This window comes from Triturus cristatus, chromosome 1_2 (genome assembly GCF_964204655.1).
Source record: "Triturus cristatus chromosome 1_2, aTriCri1.1, whole genome shotgun sequence".
NCBI lineage: Eukaryota > Metazoa > Chordata > Amphibia > Caudata > Salamandridae > Triturus > Triturus cristatus.
In genome coordinates this window covers 724,793,113-724,818,747 of record NC_140580.1, presented here as the reverse complement: position 1 = coordinate 724,818,747, position 25,635 = coordinate 724,793,113, and the positions used below count along the sequence as shown (strand labels likewise).

General features: G+C 41.3%; 1 protein-coding gene across 1 annotated transcript in view; it reads right to left on the bottom strand.

The window, feature by feature from the left end:
- Positions 1-25,635, bottom strand: part of SLC45A1 (solute carrier family 45 member 1) — a 283,096-nt gene that overhangs the window by 153,655 nt on the left and 103,806 nt on the right. Inside the window, exon 2 of the mRNA XM_085615129.1 lies at positions 23,724-24,139. Coding sequence (XP_085471255.1) covers positions 23,724-24,120 — 397 coding nt within the window. The 5' untranslated portion in view covers positions 24,121-24,139. The remainder of the gene's footprint in view (positions 1-23,723; positions 24,140-25,635) is intronic.

Sequence of the window (25,635 nt, the reverse complement as noted above, 5' to 3'; positions counted from 1 at the left end):
AATAATGTCTTGTAAATTTCATATAAAAACCACAGCCGAAAATGAAATGGGGCATACTCTGGGTTCCACCGCGGTCACAAGGACAATGTAGTTTTTCCGGGTTTTTAATATAACCCAGTGGAAAGCAGATGAGGTTTATAATGCTCCTATCCCTGAATCTAAATAATAAGATTATGGTCCATCTACCCAGTTTTTTACATAAATAGGGCTGGGGGGACATCAGGGATTCAATGTGAGATTCCTGGATTGGTAAATAATCAATTGTGGATTGTTTCACAGAAACTGCTCTTTCCCTTTCATTATGAAAATGCTGATAGAGTGCTCTTCTCACCAAGTTTTTATGGGAGCCGTCAATCCTATCCGGGTATATGAAGAGGTGACCGTAGTTGACACTCACAAGGCTCCTTTCTACCGCATTAATCCATGGGATTAGAGCTACATTATCACTTTTCAAACAATCTAAGATAATCTCACGAGTCAGAGAAGCTGCCGGGTTTTGCCATATCCTTAGCCAAAATAATGCAGGTCTCGCTCTGATAAAATCCTCAACATATTGTAATTTTAATTCATTGTGACATACAAAGGTCGGTGCACTAATAACTCCCCCCAGGATTTTTCGACAGAATCTATTCTCTTCGCTCTGTATTGCTTTACAGTTCGAAAACCCCCAGACTTCTGCACCATATGTGCCAGTTGGGAGACATTGGGTTCGGTAAATTTGTAGTAAGCTAAGAACCACATCAGCCTGACGTGGTTGGCGTAGGGAGGTGATGGAATTAATCGATTTTGAAAGTTTATTTCTCCCCATTGCCACATGTGGTTGCCACGAACCGCTATTAGAGAATAACAGACCCAGATAGGGGAAAGTGCAGGTGCTTTTTAGGATGTTTGGACCTATCACAATCTTTGGGATTTTATAATTTTTAGGGCCGCAAGTCATTATAAAGGATGATTTGTTGAAATTAGTGCACAACCCTAGATCGGACATATAATTAACAAATCCCGATATTAGAATACGCAGAGCATTCGGGGTGCGGCCCATAAGGACCGCGTCATCCGCGTAAAGTAGCGCCGGGATAGGTTTCTTATTGATAATTTGAACGTCCTTTGTCAAATTGCATAGGGAATGAGTTAATTCATTGATGTATAAGATAAAAAGCAAGGGGGCCAAGACACAGCCCTGTCTCACCCCCTTGCCGATTAAAATCTCATTTGAAACCTCACCATCATTATTTAGTCGAACTCGAGCTTACAGGTTGCGGTGAAGATTGGCCAGAAAGTGGACTAGAGGTTCGTCTAAGCCATAATTTAAAAGAATGGACCACAAGCGGGAGCGATTAACGAAATCAAACGCTGAACTAAGGTCCATGAAGCCAAAATACAGAGGAGATCGTTTAGCTCTCGTATATTTGGCCATTATGAGGTTAAGGTTTAAACATTGTTCCACCGTGCCAAGCTTGCTCCGAAAGCCAAGCTGACAACGGTGGATAATGGAGTTTTCGTCTGCCCAGGTACTTATTTTGTCGAATAAGACCCTGCCAAGGACCTTCAGGGTGTTGTCGATCAAAGATATTGGACGATAACACCCCGGGTCCACCCTATTTCCCTTTTTAAAGATGGGAACAATGGTACTACAAGACCATGTGGGAGGGATGAATTCCTTACTTAAGTTATTAAAAAGATTGCAAAGTAGGGGGGCCCAAAACCATGTATTTGATTTTATCTGGTCGATGGACAGACCATCCGGGCCGGGGGCCTTGTTGCCAGCACTATTCGCGATGGCTTCCTCCACCTCCTCTAATGTAATGACTACGGTGTCGTCTGGGAAATTATCCTCGGTTGAATTCCCAGCTGTGGCATAGAGATTTGAGAAATGGCTGACCCATGAATCTCCTGTGATATTACAATTTATCGGGGTGATGTTACTTCCCAGGGCTCTCAGACTTTTTACTTCTTTCCAGAAACCAGTAGTATCTTTTAGGGCAGTTGTTTTAGTGAGATTATCCCAGTGGCTTATTAAGAGCTCTTCAGTTCTGGTTTTTAAAACCTGTTTATATTTAAAGCGTAATGAACTGACAAGGGAAACATCTCGGGGTTTAGCTTCCAAAGCTTTCCTAAGTTCTCTATTAGCCCTTGAACAATTGGTGTCAAACCATCTATGATTATTTGTATTGTGTTCTATTACCGGTCTGGAAATAGCCCTTTTTATTACTACACATAGATCACAAAAGGATCTAGTAATATCAGGGCCACCAAATGTTAGGCAGTTGGAAATCAGCAGGGGATTATTCTTAATTACATTAGTTAAAATCTCTCGATTATTAATCCCTCTCCAGATAATCCTTAGTCTGTCTGTGGATACAATAATATTTTGAACTCCAACCTCATATGGACCTACAGGCTTTTTAATAGATTTAAGATAAATTACTAATGGTAGATGGTCACTGTATGGGCTGCTGACAACCTCAGACTTAATTAACACTTCACTAAGGGGGGAAGAGGTAAACATATAGTCAATCGTGGTTGAGGAACCACGGCCGATGTACGTGGGGGCCGGTACCTTTCCCTCGTCGATTCCAAAATGGCCCATAACATCATCTAGGTCTCTACTGTATAAAAGATCCAATAGTTCAGAGCCTCGTCTACAGGGCGGAGATGTAGTATAAATATGAGCATTAAAGTCCCCGCCAACACAAATGCCATCGAATAGACCATATTTTTCACCATCCGCAACATCATCGATAAACTTAAACAGTTCTAAAAAGGTGGGGTTAGGATGGTTGACAAAATCATTATTATAAAAATTTATAAAACAAATCTTTAACCTTGCAACATATTTTACGGCTACCAGATTTTTACTAACCACATTTAGAGGTTCAATTTTCGTGTCCTTCGAAATTTTTGCCCAGATAGATAGACCGCCACTTGGACGTCCCAGAGCAGGAGTTGGTACAATAAGATTGTGGCAAAAGAAACCCTCCAATAGTTGGGTAGATGTACACCATGTTTCTTGTAACATTACCACATCAAAGTTACTTATCCAGGCAACCCATTCTTTGATTTTCATCTTACCTGGAAGCCCTGCAATATTCCAACTAATGACACTTAGGGTGTCAGTTGATAGGGTAGTAGTGGAAGAAGTGGGAGTAATGGGACGATCTGAACAGGCTACATGTGGAAGGACTAATCTATCTGGACAAAGTTTATGGATACGTGTAGGATTAACCGTATCCATGGGCACTATGCTAACAACCTTATCCAATATAATAGGAGGTGTTGGTGGTTGTCAGTCTAAACTTCCTAAGTCCGATAAGGCAGAGAATCTGTTAGCTATAGGGATGGTGTTAGGGACTGTCTGAATTGGTCTGTGGGGGGGCCTATAAAAATAGCCCAAAGGGTGAAGGCTTATTGCGGTGAATGTACTGACATGGGTGTTATATGTGTCCATAAAATATTTTACAAAGTTCGGATGTCTAAAGTTAATCACTATACAGTCCCCGCTAATATTTTTCTGTTGTGGCCCCACCCAACTTACCCTACGAGTTAATATAATCTCATTTGATATGTTCCATCTTGCCCCTTTATGTTTTGTCAGCCAGTTAATGCATTTATTGTGTAGTTGTACCCATGACTCACTTTGGCCTTCTTTTAGAGCGGGTACGCCTGCTAGCACTAAAACATATGGGCAAGATTCTGGAGGTAAGTTGAGGGGCTGCCCTAAATTATTAGTAGGTTTGTTTCTTACTGATGTGCCTCCACCAGTGCTTATGCCATCCAAGGTAATACCTGTCCTGTCTGTTGAGGAGGCTAGCGGGGTCTTAGCATCCGAAATTGAGGTACCAGTCATTACTATTCCTTCTAAACCAGTGGGGTCGTGATCAAGGCCCGTAGACAATGTAGGTAAAATGTTAGCTGAAATACTGTTAGATAAAGCAGTTTTATCAACAGTTGGGCCTTGCGTATTTACGCGGCTGGAATCGGCAGCGACATTCTGGCCCCCCTCCCTCAAATCATTACATAGGGTTTCCAATTTACTCATAATTTTGTCACCTCGAACAACATCTAAGCTAATAGTTCCTTTCCTTTTAATTTCCTCTTTTTTAACAAGGTTTTCGATTTTGTCCAGTCTCTTAAAAACAGTATTAAATTGTTTGACTATTTGAATTTCAACTTGTTTAAAAATGGTATCGACAATTGTTTCTATCAGGTTGCCATTAAATTTAAATAAAGAATTTTGATCGGTGGACTCAGTCTGGGTACTGACTGTATTAACGCTACTCTCCTTGGATAACATAGAGACCCCACAAATACTTTTGTCCGCAGTTGGGGACTCTAGTCTTCGTGTGAGAGTGGTAGGTCTCTCAGATCCTTCATCCGATGGAGATGAGGAAAGTAGTAAGTCCTCAGTGGCACTTGATATAACTATTTCACAATCTTTAGCTTTATCTTTGTTCCACATACTCTGTGGCGTTGGTTGATTTCTGCATCGGCCTGGTTGTTTCCTTTTGTTTACTATGCATTTCACTGGGCCTCTCTTGCGTTTCTCCCTTGCAAGTTTGTTGGAGCATGACGTTTTATCTGGTACTGGCTCCGCTAGACAGTCTGTTACAGCAATAGTCTGAAGACTTGATTTTCCAGCGGTCAAACTTAAGGTGTCGACATTGCTAATTGGTTTGATAACTGTTACTATAGGGGAGAGGGGGAGGTCCAGGTTAGATGAGGCCTTAGGAGATTGTGAACATAGCACAGTGGTAGTAGTGGTGGGGAATCCAAAAGACATTCTGCGTTCGGTGTCAGCGATCTCATTGGCGACCATAGTGAGAGCATTGGCCAACAGTGAGTCTATTGATGTGGTCGAATCAACAGGAGCGGCAGTGACAGCGCAAGTAGTTTTCGTTGTGCGTTTACCCATGCTTAGAATGATTACCTGTTTGGTATGTAGAAACAAGGGGGGTGGCCCAGCCCCGCCTCTTCCGTCCCCTGACGGCCACAGACAGCCCGCCCTCTGCCCGGGCTCAGCCCGGCGCCGCCCGCACGCGGTCCCGCGACGCGGGGGATGACGCCGCTTTTATGCGCCTCGGGGCGCGAGATTGTGAACAGCTGGTTCAGAGGCTGCCGGTAGTTGTAGTCTCCCCCTCCTCACGGCGGCCGCAGGGTGTTCTACTGCAGCGGCGGGAGGGAGAGCAGGACGGCTGTAGAGGGACAAGAAAAGCAGAAGGGCAGGTGAGGGTCCTTCAAAGCCCCCAGCAGCAGCAAGCGTACAGGAAAGCCCCCAAGACTTTGTCCTTTTCTATCTCGGCGTGGATGGCACTGTGCTAATCCTATGCTTAAAGATTTTGATAGAAAAACAGACATTTGAGGTGAGCAGATCTAGAGTGTCGCTGGTGTTGAGAGTGCTCCATACAGGAGCTGCTTTCCACCTAAACTTGAGAACTACCCAGAGTTCTCTGCTTCTTTTTTGCATAATGTATTCGTCACTCTATGCCTGAAAGGGTATTTCTTTGACTTATACTGGGTGCTCCCTTGTGTCTGGACAAAGCTATACCTCTCTGAAGAGCTCTAGTTAGAGTGAAACACTGTGTCAGGGGTTGCTTTTACTCATTTCAGGTTGGCTTGATTGGTATTTTACCAACTCAAAGCTGTAATACTGTGCCTGGAGTGGTAATTGGCTTTTGTCATTTTACAGCTCGGCAAGGACAGCACTGTGCTAGTCCTATGCTTAAAGACTTTGCTGTACAAATGGCAAAAGACTTTGTCCTTTTCTATCTCGGCGTGGATGGCACTGTGCTAATCCTATGCTTAAAGATTTTGATAGAAAAACAGACATTTGAGGTGAACAGATCTAGAGTGTCGCTGGTGTTGAGAGTGCTCCATACAGGAGCTGCTTTCCACCTAAACTTGATAACTACCCAGAGTTCTCTGCTTCTTTTTTGCATAATTTATTCGTCACTCTATGCCTGAAAGGGTATTTCTTTGACTTATACTGGGTGCTCCCTTGTGTCTGGACAAAGCTATACCTCTCTGAAGAGCTCTAATTAGAGCGAAACACTGTGTCAGGGGTTGCATTTACTCATTTCAGGTTGGCTTGATTGGTATATTACCAACTCAAAGCTGTAATACTGTGCCTGGAGTGGTAATTGGCTTTTGTCATTTTACAGCTCGGCAAGGACAGCACTGTGCTAGTCCTATGCTTAAAGACTTTGCTGTACAAATGGCAAAAGACTTTGTCCTTTTCTATCTCGGCGTGGATGGCACTGTGCTAATCCTATGCTTAAAGATTTTGATAGAAAAACAGACATTTGAGGTGAGCAGATCTAGAGTGTCGCTGGTGTTGAGAGTGCTCCATACAGGAGCTGCTTTCCACCTAAACTTGAGAACTACCCAGTGTTCTCTGCTTCTTTTATATATATATATATATATATATATATATATATATATATATATATATATATATATATATATATATATATATATATTACCTACTGGAGGTCGCCAGTAGGTAGTTATAGTTAGGACCAAGTTGCCATAGTAAGAGTATTTTCTATTTTGCTTATAACTTTGGCGTCGTTTGATGAATCTTCATGAACGTTTCCAAACTAATTCTTTGTTCATATCAGCTCCTATGTTGAAAGTTTGGGGGTGATTCGTCAAGGGGGGACTGAGAAAAAAGGGGGGTCCCAAAATGTGTTTTCTCCATGCAATTTCCATAGGAAACTTTAGACAAGGCTACAGGTCGAACAGGTGAACAGAATTACCCCACATTTGGCAGGGAGAAGGGTATTGGTCTAGAAAGCACGCTTTTGTTTATTTGGTGTAAATCCGTTCAGTAGTTTTGGAGAAATATCGAAATTTACAGATATCGATATTTGGGAATTCTGCCATCTGATTGGCTGAGGCGTTACGAGCATGAGCTTGCTGCTTGTTGGCTGCGAGCTGTTGCAACTAGGAAGTGTTGGCAGCCATTTTGTGATTCCGTTGAAACAAGTAAGGGGAAAAAAGGCGAAAAGAGTAGGAAACAGGAGGATAGTAGCACTGTAACCTCTGTGGGGGAGTGCGAAGTGAAGTACTGACTACTACCGGTCTGAAAGTGCGGTGTTGCTCAGAGTGACATGGTGCTGAGATGAGATGCTGCTACACTCCAGTATGAAACTGAGAGACTAAACCGTGAGCTCATTGCTGTAAAGTGATGTGCTCTGGTCTTTGTAGCACACCTGTGGAAGTAGTGTTAGTAGGCGTTTACCCCATACAGGGAGTGGGAAGCAAACTACTGACCCCTACGATGCGTTTATACTATACCGAAAGTGTGAAGCGAAGTACTCACGCCTACCTGTGTGAAGACTCGGGGATGAAACCGAGCTGATTGCTGTAAAAGTGATGGGCTCTGGGCGCTGTAGCATACTGACCGCTGTAGTATAACTGTGTAAGTAGTGTTAGTGTGCGTTTATACTATACAGGGAGTGGGAAGCGAACTACTCATCCCTACTGGTCTGAAGACTCGGGTATTTAACTGTGAGCCTAAACCGTGAGCTCATTGCTGTAAAGTGATGTGCTCTGGGCACTGTAGCATACCTGTGGAAGTAGTGTTAGTTTGCGTTTATACAATACAGGGAGTGGGAAGCGAACTACTCACCCCTACCAGTCTCAAGACTTGTGGATGAAACCATGAGCTCATTGCTGTAAAGTAATGTGCTCTGCGTAGTATTCGAATGTAAGTCATAGTAGAATGTTAGTATGTAATGCTACTAGAACGTAAGTATGTAATGTTAGAATGTAGGGCTGTCATGAGGGGAATCCTGGGGAGTTTGTACATGGTGCTGGAGAAGATGGTTGCCTTGCTGTCTGCTCCTGTTGGTGGCTGTTTAAGCTGTCTTCTTTTCCTGTAATAAATCTACTTATAGGATCCACTGCTGTCTGCCTCTTCACTACATAAATTTGGTGAGGAGCGGGAGAAGGTAAAAAGAAGGCAGCACTCACGAATATTTCAAGCTTCCTTGCGTTCTGCTGAAGACCCATTTTCTTCGTGAAGCTGTTTCTACTCATCCCAGGGTCATCGGCTCGAACTATGTGATCCGACCTCTGGTAGGATTTATATTTTTTGATTTTGGGCTTCCTCTGCCTCTTCACTACACTCTGGTCACTGTACTACACGTGTGCAAGTAGTGTTAGTACGCGTTTATACTAATTCTGTAGTTATGCAGTAACCAATGCATCATGGCCCTATGGAGCGCCACCTCCCAGGCGCAGCTCATACAATGTCTCGGGGTGTGCATCTGTGGGACATTTATGTTTGCTATTACAGGGCAGGAGCATGGCTTCCACCCTGTGATAGCAAATCCTTGTTTGCCTCGTTGAAGCGAGAGGAGAAAAACCTCGAATCGCTTCAATAAAGCGGATCTGGATGGTAAAAATGGAGAAAAAAAAATGATGCAGGTTCTCACCCGTTCATTTAAATGAGCCCCCTGGTGGGTAATGTTCCGGGCCCAATCCTATTATTATATTGCGGGGTCTCTACAGCACTGGGGAACTTACTCTCACATGTAAATTAGGTGTGGAAGGGCACAGAGACGTTTCACAGCCTAGGGGATCGCCACCTCCCCGGGTATCGTTTACTAATTGTTCGGGGGGCTTCGAGGACAACTCAAGTCCGGGGATCAGCAATCTCTGGGGCTTTACTTAAATATGCAAGGTGGGCCTCGCCAGTCCCTGAAGCCTCGGTGGCCCTAGGCAGTGCCTTATTGGTTCTGTAATCACACGGGCAGTACTCATGGTGTTATAAAGTGATACACTCATAGAACCCTTGCAGTTGTAGAATTAGCCAGGCTTCATTTATGTAAGTCTGTTGGTTTATATTTGGTAGGTGCACCCCAAAATTACAAATGTTTTCCCTCATAACCTATCAACGGCCGATTTTCACAATAAACTACAGACAAGTGTTGTCAGAAAAAGAAGACTCATACACTCACTTATTTATTGGTAAAAAAATAACCTTTATTAAAACAGCACAAATAAATGGAAACGCAACTTTATTCGAAGAAACAACAGTATAACATGAAATAAGTGGGTGGGACTCCTCCCGAAGCAGCGTACAAAACCTGCAAGACAAAAAAGAAACATAAGTATGTGTGCCATGTCCAAGAGAAAAAGAAAGGTAGTCAGAATGAAAGGAAGAAAGAGAGAATGGAACAGAGAGCGAGTGGGTGGAAGGAAGAAGGGGAGGGAGAGTCAAAAGAAAAGGAGGAGACAGAGTGTCGGCCTACTGCACCCAGCCCTCACTGTTCACCTCCCGTCACCCGTGTGTCTGGGACGCTGGGGTCCGCGAGAAGGAGTGCAGTCCAGCAAGTCCTTAAAATGAAAAAGAGATATTAATGAGGCCAGAGATTACATTATTATCTGTGGCAATATCGCTTGCCTGCACCTGTGCACCCAGGCTGCTGCACCCAGCCCCTTCCCCCGCACTGTCCTCAATTGCAGTTCTTGCACACCGAGGCATCACTGCTCACCTGCCACCACCGGTGTGTCCGATGACGTGCCGGTGCGAGCTCCGACTCCAGGGTGCCTCTCTCAGGGTGGCACAGCAGGTCTCCGGTCTGGGACGGTGTCTTGACACCACGATTGAAGGCGTCCGAATGCCCAGGGCATCATCACAGGCTGAGCATCTGCTGCACGCATTTTGGTGCAACTAACTCAGTGTCTAAAAAGGGAGAAATAATATAATGCTGGAAACGTCTTGAGGTAAATGAAGGTTTATTTCAAGCTTAATAGAGAACACCAGTTAAGTGCATCCTTCCTTCTTGAAGTACGATCTACCAAGTGTTAGTGGTAATCGTGGTTCAAAGAGGAGTTGGAGTGTACGAGAATACAAAAGGTTAAATAATAATATGTTATGCCAACGTTAACATTCAAAGGAACAGAGCGCATTCTAGAAGCATAATGTGTGCGTGTAATGCAGTGGCGCAAGCCTGTGTACATGTACACTTAGTAATCAGCTCACTACAGTGCCCCAAAAGCCAACACCACGTGTCTGTAAGGCAGTGCTGCCCGCTGACTCAGGAGTACAGTACGGTCTAGCAGGTCCTTAAAATGAGACAGAGATGTGACTGAATGAAGTCAGAGATCACATCATTACACACGGCAACATCACTTGTTCGCACCTGCGCACCCAGGCTGATGCACCCCACCCCTCCCGCAGCCCCGCGCTCAATTGCAGCCCCTGTGCACACAGGCCCCACTGCTCACCTGCTGTCATTGTTGTGTGTCAAAACACGGCAGCCAGCAGGGTTCACAAATAAAATGAAGTTTTGATTGCGAGGATGGTGTACACCTCATAGATCCCTTTTTTTTATTGCGCATTGTGATATGCAAGGTGGATGCGGCCATATCACCTGAGGCAGTGTGGAAGAACTGGGACATGTGGCGTCGTCGTTATCCTATTTATACTTACGCAAAGTGGGCTGGGCTTGCGAACGCCAGGCCAGCGTAGGGGTGTGAATAATTATTCCGGGGACCTGGGCGTTGTTCAGTTCTTGCCTGGCCAGGAAGTGTACTTATGTGGGTGTCCTTGTTGCAGTTTTGATGTTGCACAATCCGCAATTTACATTAATGTAGCATGTACCGAGAGGCGGCAACTATCGGTAATGAGATGCTGTCCGAAAACGTTGAATGGCCAACATCACATGTCGTTGTCAAGCTTGTGGATATGCGCAGACAAGCATGTCAATGGTGTGTGGTATTATTGAAAGTGTTGCTGTCGCGAAGCGCACACAAGTGAATGTGCTTGGATGGCGGGAGGATCAGCAGTGAGGCTACGTCATACACAGTGATAACGCTCATTACAGTCAAGCAATGCATGTCAAACATGAATCTGAAAGTCTCACATATGACACACTACTATACTGGTAAAGCCTGACAACAGAGCATACTGCAACACAAATATATACATTACTGTTTGTCACATGTGATCTAGGATGTGCACTCTGCCCGTGGCTGATGATACCCCTTCGAGCCACCAATACCCAGGCCGAAAGGCAGCACAATAATGCGCACACACACACACACACACACCAGGGGCATTGTCTAACACACATTTGTTTTTTGATGTAACGTTTCAGATGCATGGCCATCACACGTGGAAGGCTACTGTACGGACCATGAATATTGATCAAGATGATCGTTGCATGTTGTGTGTAGTATAAGATATGTGTACACAGCAAAAAACTTTTCAAAAAAGCTCCCTAACCAGAAGAGGTGTCTCTCATCAAACGCTGTGCAGTGAATGACTAAAATGGGTGGGGTCCTCCAACTGTTACAATGGGAAATTTTATGAACCAATCGAATGCTTTTTTTTAAGGTCACATGGCAATCGCGCACCGGGCATGCAAGGAGGCCGCACTCGACGCGATTTTGAGAAAATATACTTACCATAATATAAGTTTATTACAGTTAGAAATATATTTATCGCTTTCTCTCATATACTCTTTAAACTTATTTAGATATAGTTTTGAGACATTAAAAAAAATGAGGGAATGGCATACCCGGCGTGACACTATACGTCTATGATGTAACACAGGGCCTGGCAGCGTGCACTCGTCACATACGCAACGTGCAGCGGGTGCAACCCCACACATACATGATGTCGCGCGCAGCTTGGTACTGCATACCAGTCACAAACCAAAGTAGCAGCTGGCACGACCTTATACGTATATGATATTATGCGGGACGCGGTGCCACAAACCTGTTGGATACGAAATGTGCATCATTTACGAGTTTAGCAACTACACTAACGGTACGGGACTCTAGTTTTCTAAAAAAAAAAGATATACATATTTTTTTTGAAGATATAAAACATTACATAATTTTTAAAGTTAAAAAGAGGATAAGAGAGTTACAAAATATTACAAAAAAAATAGAAAAAATATAGGTTTTATAAATATTAGAATGTGAAATTAACATTTCAAAAACCTTCGAAATTCACTGAAAAAACCATAGGTTTTACAGACGTTATAGTTAAGAATAAGCATTTAAAAAACCTTTGAAATTCACTAAAAAACCATAGGTTTCAGGGACGTTATAGTTAGTTGGACATTTGACTCATATAAAACCATAGAAATTCCCCTGTTATAGTTAGTTGAGCTAACTATAACTCGCGCGGACGCAATGCACTGCTGATGACGTCACATATTACATCACTAACGACATGGTCAGTGACATCACTGATGACATCCCTTACCTCAGCCCTTGTATAGTTTTTTAAACTTATTTCGAGAACAGGGTACTCAGTTCCAAAGTACTAAAATGGCTGCCGTCACATCTTTATAGATGTGATGGCAGCCAATCAGATCTTATCTTAAGCGCTGCCATCTCCACAGATCCTCAGTTCTGTGAAATATGCCATGTTTTTTAGCCTTAATTTGTCAAAAATTAACCTGGGGCTCCTACTAGCCAAAAGAGAAGTTGCAATACACTGGGGAAACAGACTAGGGCCAAAGCTGGATGACTGGGAGCGAATGATGAATATTTACTATGTCAAGGAAAAGGCGATATACACGGGGTAGATGGTGGCCCAGAATGTTCAAGAGGATATGAGAGGATGGTACAAAGAGTAAGGATAAAGGAGGCAAGTGAAAAGGTTATGGGTGTCAGGGGGGGGAAGAACAGCAGACAAAGTGTGGCTGTGATGGACTACCCTAAGGATACTCAGCTGGAAAACAAGACTTAATGTTTCCCATTTGTTTTTGTGAACATTTCTACGAATACTTGCAAGACTGAACTACGAAGCTGTCTGTGGGAGAGTGGGGAGGTGGGAGTTGAAGGGTAGATGTTAGTACAAGGCTCATGTTGGTTACTATTTCGTTCATTTCAATTTACTAAAATAAAAAGAAAGTGTTATTTAACAAAATAAAATCCCAAAAGCTACATAACGGATTTACACCAAATCACAAAACGCACGCTTTCGGGACCAAGATGTCACTTTCTACCAAATTTGGCGTAATTCCATTCAATAGTTTTTGATGTATCACAGTTCAATTTACCTATGTTAAAATGAAGGGGGAAAGGCTGTTTGCCACCCCCCACTTTTTTGTCAGTACCTGCTTGACAGATGACCCCAAACCTTTCCAGGACGGAATTGAGGTGAATGAGGCTTTTTTTAAAAAAAGTTTTGTGAAGATTTGTCAAACAGCACCAAAGTTATAAGTAAACAAACAAATGCTTTTCCTTATGGAATGCCACTGGTATAAGGGTATACTATCTATCTATCTATCTATCTATCTATCTATCTATCTATCTATCTATCTATCTATCTATCTATCTATCTATCTATCTATCTATCTATCTATCTATCTATCTATCTATCTATCTATCTATCTATCTATCTATCTATCTATCTATCTATCTATCTATCTATCTATCTATCTATCTATCTATATTCAATACCTCCAGCGGTTAAGTTTAGGTAACTTTGCGCACTAGCCACTAATTTTAATCGTAGTAACTTCTAATCTGACGCTCTACTCTCTGTGGTCAACCGCTCAAAAAGCCACCCCAAATTTGAATTATATACAATGAAAGGAGCGAATAAATCTCAAACCACATTCATCAATCAATTATTGTACATTATATTACATGATCCAGTCCGTCTGCCAAAGATATCCAAAATTATGTTGATGGTATCATTTTATTTTTATTTTCAATAGTTCATTCAGTCTTAATCAAATTTTCAAATTTAAAAAAGCTTTATTCGGTGCATTATACATGACCATAAAAGCATTCTAATGACAATAATAAAAAAACATGTTACTTATACATCCTCACAATTATTTACAAAAATACAGTCCATTTTTTAAATTAATAATCCAAGGAATTCAATATAGTAAAAGTTCATTAAAATCTATTAAAATCGTCAGTCTTAAAAAACTTCTAAAAAGTGCGTATAGTGCGTTCAATTCCATATATCATACATTTGGGATAAAGGGCATTATGACTCCAATTTCAATCATCATATTGTTCATAAGTTAATGCCTCTAAATAGGAGTAGTTCTTTCTTCTCCTAATAGACATTTGTATAAAATTGCAAGCAGCATTTATGATGTTATCATTCTCTATGCTACAAATAAAATTAAAAGCTTGATTATAATGATAAAGTGTATTTGCTAAAAAAAGAGGTTTCAAAACAAGTTTACGAATGTCCCTATAAAAATTAATTACAGAATAATAAAAAATGCAGCGTGGATTGAGGTGATTTCCAATCACATGGGCAATTTGGTAAAATATATTATCTTTTTCCTGGACTTAGGGAATGCAAGCCTTAATCTTGTTAAAAAAAACCTATGTTGAGTGTTTCTTACTTTAATGAGATAGGATTGTATGCCCACAAAAAGTGGGCGCTCATAGTAAGAAATAATACTTTGTTTCGTGCTCGATTCTCCATCCCTTACCAAATCCATGGCGGCAATAAGCCTTATTTTTAACTCTTTTTTACTATACCCTTGAATAGACATAGGTTCTTTACGCTCTAGAGTTAATTTACAGCTTTTTAGTAAAGTTTGAATATATTCAAGCCACGGTATTTTTCTGCTATTGTCCAGAGTCAAACAATCCAGTATTATATTCTTAGTAAACCTTGCTTCTTCTCTCGTCCATATCCCATGCCATAGAGTAAGACCAGCTGTTCTTATAGAATCGCTAATATAGGGGACAGACAATTCTCTGTGGACTAGACAATTAGATGTAGAACTTGGAACTGCTAGCAAGCGTTTTAAAAACTTGTTCTCTTGTAATAGGAGGGTTGCAATATTAGCTCTTCCCCATAGAGCTGCACCGTAGAATGCAGTTGAGATAGATTTGCTTCTATATAGGGTGAGCATTTCCCTTATGGGTTTATTTCCTATTTTTGTGGAAAATCTAAATATACCCTCTATTGTTCGTATAAATTTTAAATTAGATAGGTTAATATGCGAACCCCATGTACCATTTTCGTTAAACAGTAAGCCCAAATACATGAAACTTGAGACTCTATCAATTATGGTGCCGCCCACATAATGCTTTTTAATCCTTGCTCTGTTTTTACCACAAGTCGTGACAAAGGTTTTTGTTAAGTTCAGCTTTAAATCCTTTTCAGTCATGAAGTGAGCACATTTTTCTATCAGACATTGCAGACCATTTGCCGTCCTTGAAATAAGGACGGGGTCATCCGCATAAAGGAGTACTGGGGAGGGGCGAGCACCTAACTTTGGGGCATCGGCCTTTAGGTTCTGCAAAAAAGAGTCAACATTATTTATATATAATGAAAATAAAAGGGGAGCTAAGACACACCCCTGTCTTCTCCCCTGAGTTACCCTAAAGTCCGGCATACATTCACTCTTTATACCAAACCGGACTCTGGATAGTAAAAAGGTATAGATCTGGGACAAGTAAATAACAATATCTTTGGGGGCACCTAGCTCAACCAGTGTATGCCACAGTTTATCATGGTTTACCAGGTCAAAAGCACTGGTGAGATCAACAAAGCAAAGGTGTAAGGACCCTCCCTTTGCTAGGGTATATTTTCCCATCAAGAGATCCAAGTTTACACATTGTTCTATCGTCCCAATACCTCTCCTAAAACCATACTGGGCCTCTGATTGTATGTTATTCTTAGAGGACCAGTTTTCTAATTTTCACAGCAGGACTCTCCCCATCAATTTGGAGGTAGAGTCAAGGAGAGATATGGGACAATAGCAGTTAGACTTCCCTCTATCCCCTTTTTTGAATATGGGAACTATTATACTTTCAACCCAAGATGTAGGTAGCATTCCATCAAAGGTTGCGTTAAAAAAGTTCAATAGGATAGGTGACCAAAATTCGATATCATGCTTAAAGACATCGATTGGGACCCCATCGGGTCTGGTGGCTTTACCACTAGCACTTTTATTAAGTGCCCCTTTAATTTCTTCTAGGGATAACCGGGGTAACCCAACAGGCTTAACTATAATAAGATTGCTTTTTTCCTTTTGCATAACTATGGCACCTCCTGGGTTAAAAATACTTTCAAAATGCGTTATTCATTCCTCTAATGGAACTAAAACATCTATTGTTACAGCTGAAATATCTCTAAAAAAAGGATAGTTAATGGTTTTCCAAAAAGAGTTGTATCACGAGTTGTTGCAGCTTGTATTAATTTGTCCCAGGCCTCTTCTCGGATTTCAGTTTTCCTAAGGTTCAGGGCCGTTTTATACTTTTTCCGTAGGTTACTTATTTCAGAATTGTTCCTGGGTTTTGTATTTAAGGTGATTTTAATTCCTTATTTAACCTTGAACATTCCTGGTTAAACCATCTAGGTTCTTGGTTACGCATTTTATTCTTTTGTTTTATTTTTAAATCGTCCGCTATTTTATTAATAACAATAATAGAAAAAGCGGCAATAATATCCGAATTAACGGAGGAACTATCTAGGCAGGTATCAATATCATGCTGTTTTTTCACAATAAGATTATCCATAAACAAAGAAGGGTTAACACCTAACCATTTTATTGAGACTCCGTTGTTACCTTGGGTCTCGATGTTAGTATCAGCTGCCTTCTCTCTTTTTCTCCGAGATATATTGAGCTTCAAAGTCAGTGTTAAGGGGTGATGATCACTAAATAGGCTTGCACAAACTGTAAAGGATTCCACTAGATCCTTGCATTGTTCTGAGACAATAAAATGTTCGACAGCTGAAGACGATCTAGCACCTACAAATGTCTGGATGGGTGACTGTCCATCAAAATCATCTAATTCCATAATTACTAAATTATATTTATGAATAGCAAAATTAATAGCTTCACTATAAGTGTCATGGGAATAATGGGAATTTCGGTCCCCATAATAATCAAGATAGCCACATTGTTCTCCTGCTATAGCTTCACATTTTGTATTATTAAAGTCTCCGGCCCAGATAAACATATGATCACCCCACATCCCTTTTAGGAAACCATCCAAATCCTCTTCTAGAGAATTAATTACCTTGGATCTTGTATTATCAAAAATGTTATTATAAAAATGAATTATAAAAATGGGCTGTTTCCCCTCAACTTCAAAATAAAATAATTGATAAAATTGTGACACGATATATAATCTTTTTAAAGTGAGGGGAGAGGATACTGGGATTGCGGCTGCTAAGCCACCTTTTGCTCGGCCCATTCTAGATGATGTGGCATGTGTACATATAGTTTGATAGCCATTTATAAAAAATGATTCAGTTTGCCACGTTTCTTGGAGCAAAATTAGAGCACAGTTCTCAAGCTTTTTTAACCATTCCTCATCATTTAATTTATTTTTTACACCTGCCACATTCCGCAACATTATACATAAATTTCCTTGAGGGTGGTGACAAACACCATCCTCTTGAACGGTACTCCTTACTTCCTTTTCACAATCTGGAGACCTCTGTTCGAGGGATCGTTGGCTAGCACAATAGTCCTACTATCCCTTTCATAGTATAAATACCCATCATGCTGTATTCTGTTATACTTAAAAGGGATTTTCTGACTATTTGCTGATAGCCCAATAATTTCCTTCACCTGTCAATCTACGTCGCTACAACTTCTTAGTGGGGTATATCTGTTAAATGTCGGGGTAATCCCCATTGAATCATACCTTCCCAAGTTGTTAATTTCATTATAAAAATGCTCTTTTTTTGGTCTATAGAAGTATCCAAGTGGAACAGCAGTGATGTGATCACCCGAATGTGCAGTGGATTCTACTGCAGAATTATAAAAGAAAATCTAACATATTTCCTACCAGTTCCCTGCTACGAAAATGAACAACCACACAGTCTCCCTGGCATGTTTTCCTTGAACTCCCTACCCAACTCACACTTCTCAACATTATGATATTTTGTTGTAGTAAGTTAATATTGAGTTTAGACTTAATAGAAATCCCGTGCACAACCTGGTTCTTTAATGTGTCATATGATTCCCTTTCGATTTCCATAGCTTTAGGGACATTTTTCAGAATAATCACATAGGGGGTTGCCTGTGGGGGTAAATGCAGAACTTCCACAGAGTTATTAGTTAACAGTTTTGACCCTTCTATCATTTCCGGCTTATTTACTTTAACTGTAGTAGTTAAATTAACAGAACCGTCTTTTTCCATCCTTTTTGATTGGCCTGGTGACAAGTCATTCCATTGAGATGGTACAGAAGGCATAGATCTTGGATGCTTTTTGCTCGCTGTGATTTCCCAAAGCCTTCTTTCTGTGTCTCAGCTGATGTTTTTATGCTGAGTGTTTTATTCGATATCTTTGTGGGTAGTGATTCAGAGACCAGTTCTAATAAGTGCATAACATCCTTTCAACTAGTTCAATCTCTGACATCAGTCGGCGTTCGATACTGTCCATTTTACCATGCAGTTTTTTAAAAAGATTTTCCAGATTTATTGTTTTTTTAGCATGGTTATCCATATGGGTCCCCCCCAAACCATTTGACACCCCCACATTTTTCGGTCCTTTTTTAGTTTTCGGTTTAGATTTCACTTTTGTTAGCTGGGTTGCTGTAGGCATGTGTTTTACTTTGGGAAGTTGTTTCGGTTTTTTAGCCGGTGGAGAAACCAGTTCCAAGGAATCAGATAGCACAGAAAGTTCCAGAGGGGACGTCAGAACACAGGAATTTTCCCTGCCTGTAATGTTCGCTGTGTTATTTTCACAAAGGCTTGTAGTTTCTACCATAGGGTCCTTATCGTTCCCCTTATCATTCCGCTTATTCGTTGTAAGAGGTGAAACAGTTGGCACGCTCCCAGCCTCTGGTAGCGACTTTTTCAGTGCAGCATCTAGGGCGTCTTTTGTGGCTGCGAGTTCTTCCTCAACCTGGGTTATCTCGTTATTAATTATCCCCACAGCATTTTTCAGAAAGTTAGTGATAGGCACATTTTTAGTAGTGGCTTCCCTCCATTAGAGGCTAATTTTCTCTTGCCCATGATCCACTAACTTTTAAGTTCACTAAATTATACAATTTATATGATCCGGCTCCTTACCAGTGAGGTGATGCTCTTAGCCCAGCCTTGGCCTCCCGCGGATGGGCGCAGACGGGTCCGCCCTTGTTCCGGGCTTCGTCCGTGCACATCCCGCATTGCGGGAGTTCTCGTTCGCTTATGTTGCGCCTCTTGGCACTGATGGGTGATGTTGCGGCCGTGCACCGACGGTAACAGGCAGGGCTGGAATTTGTAGTCTGCTATGGCCGGTGGAGGGCCGGTGGAGTCAGCAATGACAGGGAAGAATACGCTGCAGGTACAGCTGGCTGCTGATCAAAATTGAGAACCTGCGCTGCGGGAGTTCTCGTTCTACAATCAATGGCCAAATTTTAACCTGATCTCTGCTATGTCATACTAATGTGTATCAGTATCCATAATATGCTGCCACAAGGATCTACTATCAATATTACTGTTATATTGATCCAAATCAACTCAACAAAAACTTCAAGCACCTCATTTTCTTCTATAACTAGATCTAAACTATATACCTCAACCTCCTAACCAGATTATTTTAGTCACGACTTTCTTAAGAATATTATGGATACTGATACACATTAGTATGACATAGTGGAGATCAAGTTAAAATGTGGCCATTGATTGTAGAAATGAGTGACTTAGGCTGATATTGGTTTATTCGTACGAACAGATTTGTGAATTTGATCAGGGTCTGACATAATAGGTCTTGTAGGTAAAGGGGTTTGTGTCAATTACCCTCGAGTAATATTGCAGGTAATATACATTAGACAGCTAATGTGTAGAGGTTGAATTTTATTCAATTTTCATGGAAGCGCACGAACTAGCGGACGTCCGAAGAAGTTAGAACAAATATCCGTAAACGTTTGTGGCACGAGGGTTAGTTATAGTTGTACTCGGGGTAGCGAGCCGATCGAAAAACCTAAATTAAACATAGTGGCTTCTGATCGGTTGACTGACATAAGTTGACCTGAAAGGGAACGGAATCAGGAAGGCAATTAACAGGGGTAGTTTAACACACGGTGGACCAGACAAACGACTATCGGATATAACTAAATCTGATTTGTGATTGGGCAATCGAATTAGCGGACCTGACAGGAAACTGATCTTGGCGATATACGCGGGCATTGAATAGGATGAGTCGGATTGGAGAACGGACAAATTGGATATTGAATTTGATTGGTGTGATTTCATTTAAAAAGAGGTGAGTTGGTGAAGTGGAGTTAAGTCGTGATTTCTGGGACGAGCAGTGAACGGTGACGGATTTTGAGACATCGATAACGGTGAGAATACATGGGTCAAGTGGATGGTTTTAGAGAAGATAATAACATTTGGGGTCGATTTTAATAAATGTTCCGTGATATATTATAGGAAATTAAATCCACCAGTGGCAGTATACAGGTAAAAAATTTCAAGAATCGAATAAGAATGAAAAAAGGGAAGTTATAGAACAGTGGCATCTTAAAAGAAAGAAAACTTTTGGTATGTGGGCGTTGATACAGTTTAATTATCATATCAATACGGTTGAAGATACATGTTAATCATTATAATTTATAAAATTAGGAATAAGGAGGACTATTGTATTATCAGGAAAGCACGTCATTGGACCATGGAATTAGACTGCTCATCCTGTCTCAATAATAAGGTACTTGATACTAATATCACTAAATTTTAAGCTGTAGGTGCAATATGGTTGGGAATTCAGGGTGATTGATAATCTGATGTGATGTACACACAACTCAGGCTGAAAATTATACCTTCTACTTTTTAGAGTTAAAAATAGTAACACCGCCAATGAAACATTTTCAAGATAAAATCTAGAATTTGAATGAAAAAAGAAGAAAAAAAGAGGTATGTAGCTGTTCGAGCTAAATGTTAAACTTAGACGAAATACATGTGGGTTGGTAGCCAATCTCAGTATAATTTGCTTTCAGCTATTGGGAAGAAAGATTATTAAATTAAGAAGGTCAATAAAAAGAGGTCGTGAACTGCCGAAACATAACCATTGACTACCAAAAACACAAGGTAACAGAATGTAGATTGCACTAACTAATCATAGTTAAAGTGGGTAAAGTGACTAAATTAGTATAGGAGAAAGATTCAGGTACATGGCCAACTGATCTAATTTGTTAGAGTATAAAAATGATGCAGATTTGATGTACAAGAAGTATATGACTATGATGTACACTGTTTGCTTAAATGAAGTTATTGTTGTATTCAAACATTGATTTATTATGATTGAGAGTTCTTTCTTATAAGTTTTTCCATCCTATTGTTGTTCATAAAAGGACAGAATGGAGATAGGCAGGCTAACAATTTGTTGGTTAAGATTAGCAATCGATAATAAGAATGTGTTATGATTTAATGAAATAGGACACTGATTAGTATATACATTTTTGTTTTTTACAGCCCTGATGAAGTCCTGGGTTAGGACGAAACGCGTAGGCTGTGGCTGTGATTATAAAGAATTAATGAATATAAAGAATTGATGGATTAATCAGTGACTTAATGAAGAATATGATTAAGACTGAATGAACTATTGAAAATAAGACATTTTGATATCATCAACATAAATTTGGATATCTTTGGCAGACGGACTGGATCATGGAATATAATGTACAGTAATTGATTGATGAATGTGATTTGAGATTTATTTGCTCCTTTGTATCTATCTATCTATTTTGACATGTATCCATCACCAACACATGATATAAATACATAAAAGTACATATTTACATTTGAAGGTTGTATGTTTAGTATTTACCAATGTGACTGCCCGCACTTGCCAGTTACTGGGGTTTCCTCTTAAAACGGGATTAATCATAAAAGAGCACCTACAATGCATATGTGTTCTGAGCTATTAATATGTGTATGCTATACAGAACATGTGCTACACAGTGTGACAAGGTGGGTATTGTGTGGCTCCTGACCAGGGCCAGACTGGTGATTCTGCCTCTCTAGCAATTCCACAGCAGGCTGCAGACTCTAGAAAGCTTCTTTCAGAGCAAGATGGTCTGCTGTGACACAGCGTCACACAGGCCCCGCAGCTCCACGGTCCGGGTGGGGGCAAGTTCCAGGGACCGCCCCCTCAGCACAGTACTCTACCCAGAAAAGCTCCTTAATGAGTCCGCTCAAGTTTCATTACGCGAGCGCCAGGGCCCACTAACACTTGCTTTTGGGAGACCGCCATTTATTTTTAATCATCAGACTTTGGCTCAGAGCAAGACAGAGAAAAACACAAAAGGGGTAAAAAGGGAGGACGAGAACACTGGAAAAACAGTGAAAAACAAAGAAAGCAGGAATGAAAGGAACTTGAAAAAGGAGAGAAATGGACAGGGAGTGTCTGGTGGGGGTGAAAGAGGCATGATGTGAAATGAAGATTACACAGCCTTGGCATTCAGCAACCCCAACAGCTGAGAGCACCACCTGTGCTTTTGAGCAGAACTTTGGCCATTGCACTAATTCTTTCTCAACTTAAGCCTTGAATCCAACCACGCCTCCACGTCTCAGTCTATGGTTGTCTACTGTGTTGGGCTGGTTTGAACCTTTTTATCATGGCTGATTTTGGTTAGCAGCCTGGTCCTTTTCCTGACTGTGAAAACGGGAAACATACACCTATCTGCAAGTCAATGATGCACAGATGTTCGCACGTGCTGTCAAGCTTTCTCTTGCATGTAAAAGGTCAGAAAAGTGTGAGAACATTTTCATTAGCAATTGTCTTAAGAAAACATTGGTCTACACGTTGTGCTGCCCCCTGGAGGTCTTTATCCAAGGATTTCCCAACAGACGGTGTGCCTCCACAAAATATGAACAAGAGGCACCCACATTTAAGCTTCATGGTACCAATCAAAACTTCAGTACAAGGCAACTTACTAAAAGCAGGACCACTTGAGCGTGGCAAGTGCCTTGCTGAAAATGAGCACAACAACAGGTTCCATCTGGAAAAGGATTCTCTGACTGAATGTTTTTGAAGAGTTTCTATGGCCTGTGCTGCTTGTAGTCGACAATATGTCATATATCTTATATACTACATATGCTTTTCAATATTTTTTGCTTCTCATATTATTGAAAGTATGAGAGATGAGGTCCAGTAATTCTTTCCTAACAGCTGGATTCCTAATTTGTCTTTCAACATGCAGTATGCCTTGTCACCGAAAAAAGTATGAGATACTGGGTTAACATTACTGCGGTATGTTTGAGGAGCCTGAAACATACTCACAAAGGACTGTCAGAAAGGGGTTCAGAGGGTGTGCTATTATCTCCTCTCCTATCACCCTTACTAATGACATCTTAAATAGTGCGTACTATGCGGATGTCAAAGGTAGGGAGGGAATGCTAATGGCGCATTTGAATCTGTACACCACATTTAACAACATTTCTTTACACTAACCCATTTGAATGACCTCTTTTCACCATTGTAGCTTACTTCACAGTATGGCACAACAACACATGCTGGAAATCTTACTGTATAAAAATCTTTCAAAAAAGGTACAATAATGAGTACAGGTTTAAAACCTAAACACGAAATGTATCTGTTTACATATTAATACTATGCCGACCATACTGTTAAGGGTAATTTTAAGGACGATATGGATAATTAAAGAAGGTTTTGTGATGCTGCATTCTTTGCTGGATTGCTGATCTCATACATTCTTCCTGTTAGATACTGAATGATTGCCTTTGTGTTGCATTAAGCACAGGTGCAGAATCACAGCATAATTGTGGAGTGAGTTAAATAGAAATAGCTTATAGAATTACATGTTCATTACCTAGAATTGGGCTGATGAACCACACCATCCCATACAGCTGGTCAGGAAGCCCCATCTGCAGCAGTACTGGAGTGACATAGGCCGTCTCCATGGCGTAGCAAAACTCGATCCCAAACAGAACACAACCATTGAACATCAGTTCTACGAAAGACCTCCGAGGGGGAATGTCTGACAAATCAATCAGATCAATAGGACATGGCGTGTTGGGCGGTGGCGGGGGCGATGGCCGTATGAGTTTCCGCCTCTTTGGGTGCCGTTTAAAGTTGTTGGCTCGATGACTGATGTGGCCGGAGATGGACGCGGAGTAGCCACATGCTTGGGACCTCCAGAATTCCTGAGACGCCAGCGTAGGAAAAATGGCGTCGGCCGGTGGGGTAGCTGCAGCAGACGTCATCATGGTAATGTTTTGGAATGTCCTGTAGGTAAACAAGGCAGTTAGTCTTTAGTGTCAGCCATACTTTAGAATTTAATGTTCATCTAGGCATAGTAAATAAAATCTACTAAGATATGTCATACATACATATAATGGTACACCACTCAGGCAGGAGTAACTCTCATGTACCATGACCTTTGTTTGATTTCCAAGAAATTAAGATGTCAGTTGGAATACATTTTTTGAAACAAACATGTTTATTTACATTCCATTCAAAATATTGCTTTGAGTGTTTCTTTTTCTTGAGTTTCAAACCTACAATCGAGACTCAGAGAAAAGGTTTGAGGTTGCAAACATGGGTATGGGAGACACTAACATTTTGCGGGGGACAAGGTTAGCCTGTAGGAGTTAATACTGACCCAATACAAATTGCCAGTGGCTTTACTGTTGCAGCATTCAAAACCCCAAAGGAAGAAGACATTGTATAGAATTGAATTAGAAGAGTGAAAAAGTCAGTAAGGTTGTACAAAATCTGGACAGTTTGAAATTATAAGCTTTGGGTAGAGAGCTAAACCACTGAGAAGACAGTGATGGAAGAGAACAGGGTAGGAGTCTGGTTGATCTAACTATTAACACGTTTGGGAGAAGGGTGGTGCTGTGGTCTTACAGTACAGAGAAGGCACCACTGGAGGGAGGTCACACTGCTGTGGCCTGAGCCCTGAGAAGGCACCGCTAATGGGAGTTCAGTCCCCTGCGGTCCTACAGAACTGAGAAGGCACTGCTGGAGGATGGTCACACTGATGGGAACCTATGCACCTAAAGGCCTCATTGGAGGGTGGTTGCATCACAGGCGTCTAAAGCACTGAGAAGGCACTGCTAGATGGAGGCCTCACTGATGGGATCCTATAGCTGCAAAAGGACAACACTGGGAGGGGGCACCCTGTTGGGGTCCTATAGCACCAAGAAGACACTGGTGGAGGGATATCATGCTGCTGGGGATCTATAGTACCACGAAGACACCAATGGAGAGGAGGGAGGTCACACTTCTGGGTTCTTTAAGTACAATGAAGACACAATTGGAGAGACTTCACACTGCTGGGGTTTAAGAGCATAGAGAAGACACAACTGCATGGAGGTCACACTGCTGGTGTCCTATTGCAAAAAGAGGACATCACTGGAGTGAGGTCAGGCTGCTGTGGTCCTGTAGCTCAGAGTGGACACTACTACAGGGAGTTCACACTGCTGGGGTCCGATAGCATGAGAAGGCCATGGTGGAGTAAAGTCACACTTCTGAGGTTCTTTATCAGCTAACAAGGTTCTGCTGGAGGAAGTTCATAGTGCTGGTGCTCTACAGCACTGAGAAGGCACTGTTGATGGAAGGTCCCACTGCTTTGATTCTATGTTAACTGAGAAAGTACATTTTGGGCAAATGGACTCTACCTGGGATACTAATGGAGTAAGAAAATATTAGTGGAAGAAGCTTGCACTGCTTGAGTCTTTCTCCTCCGGGAAGACACTACTTGAAGAAACTGATGCTGT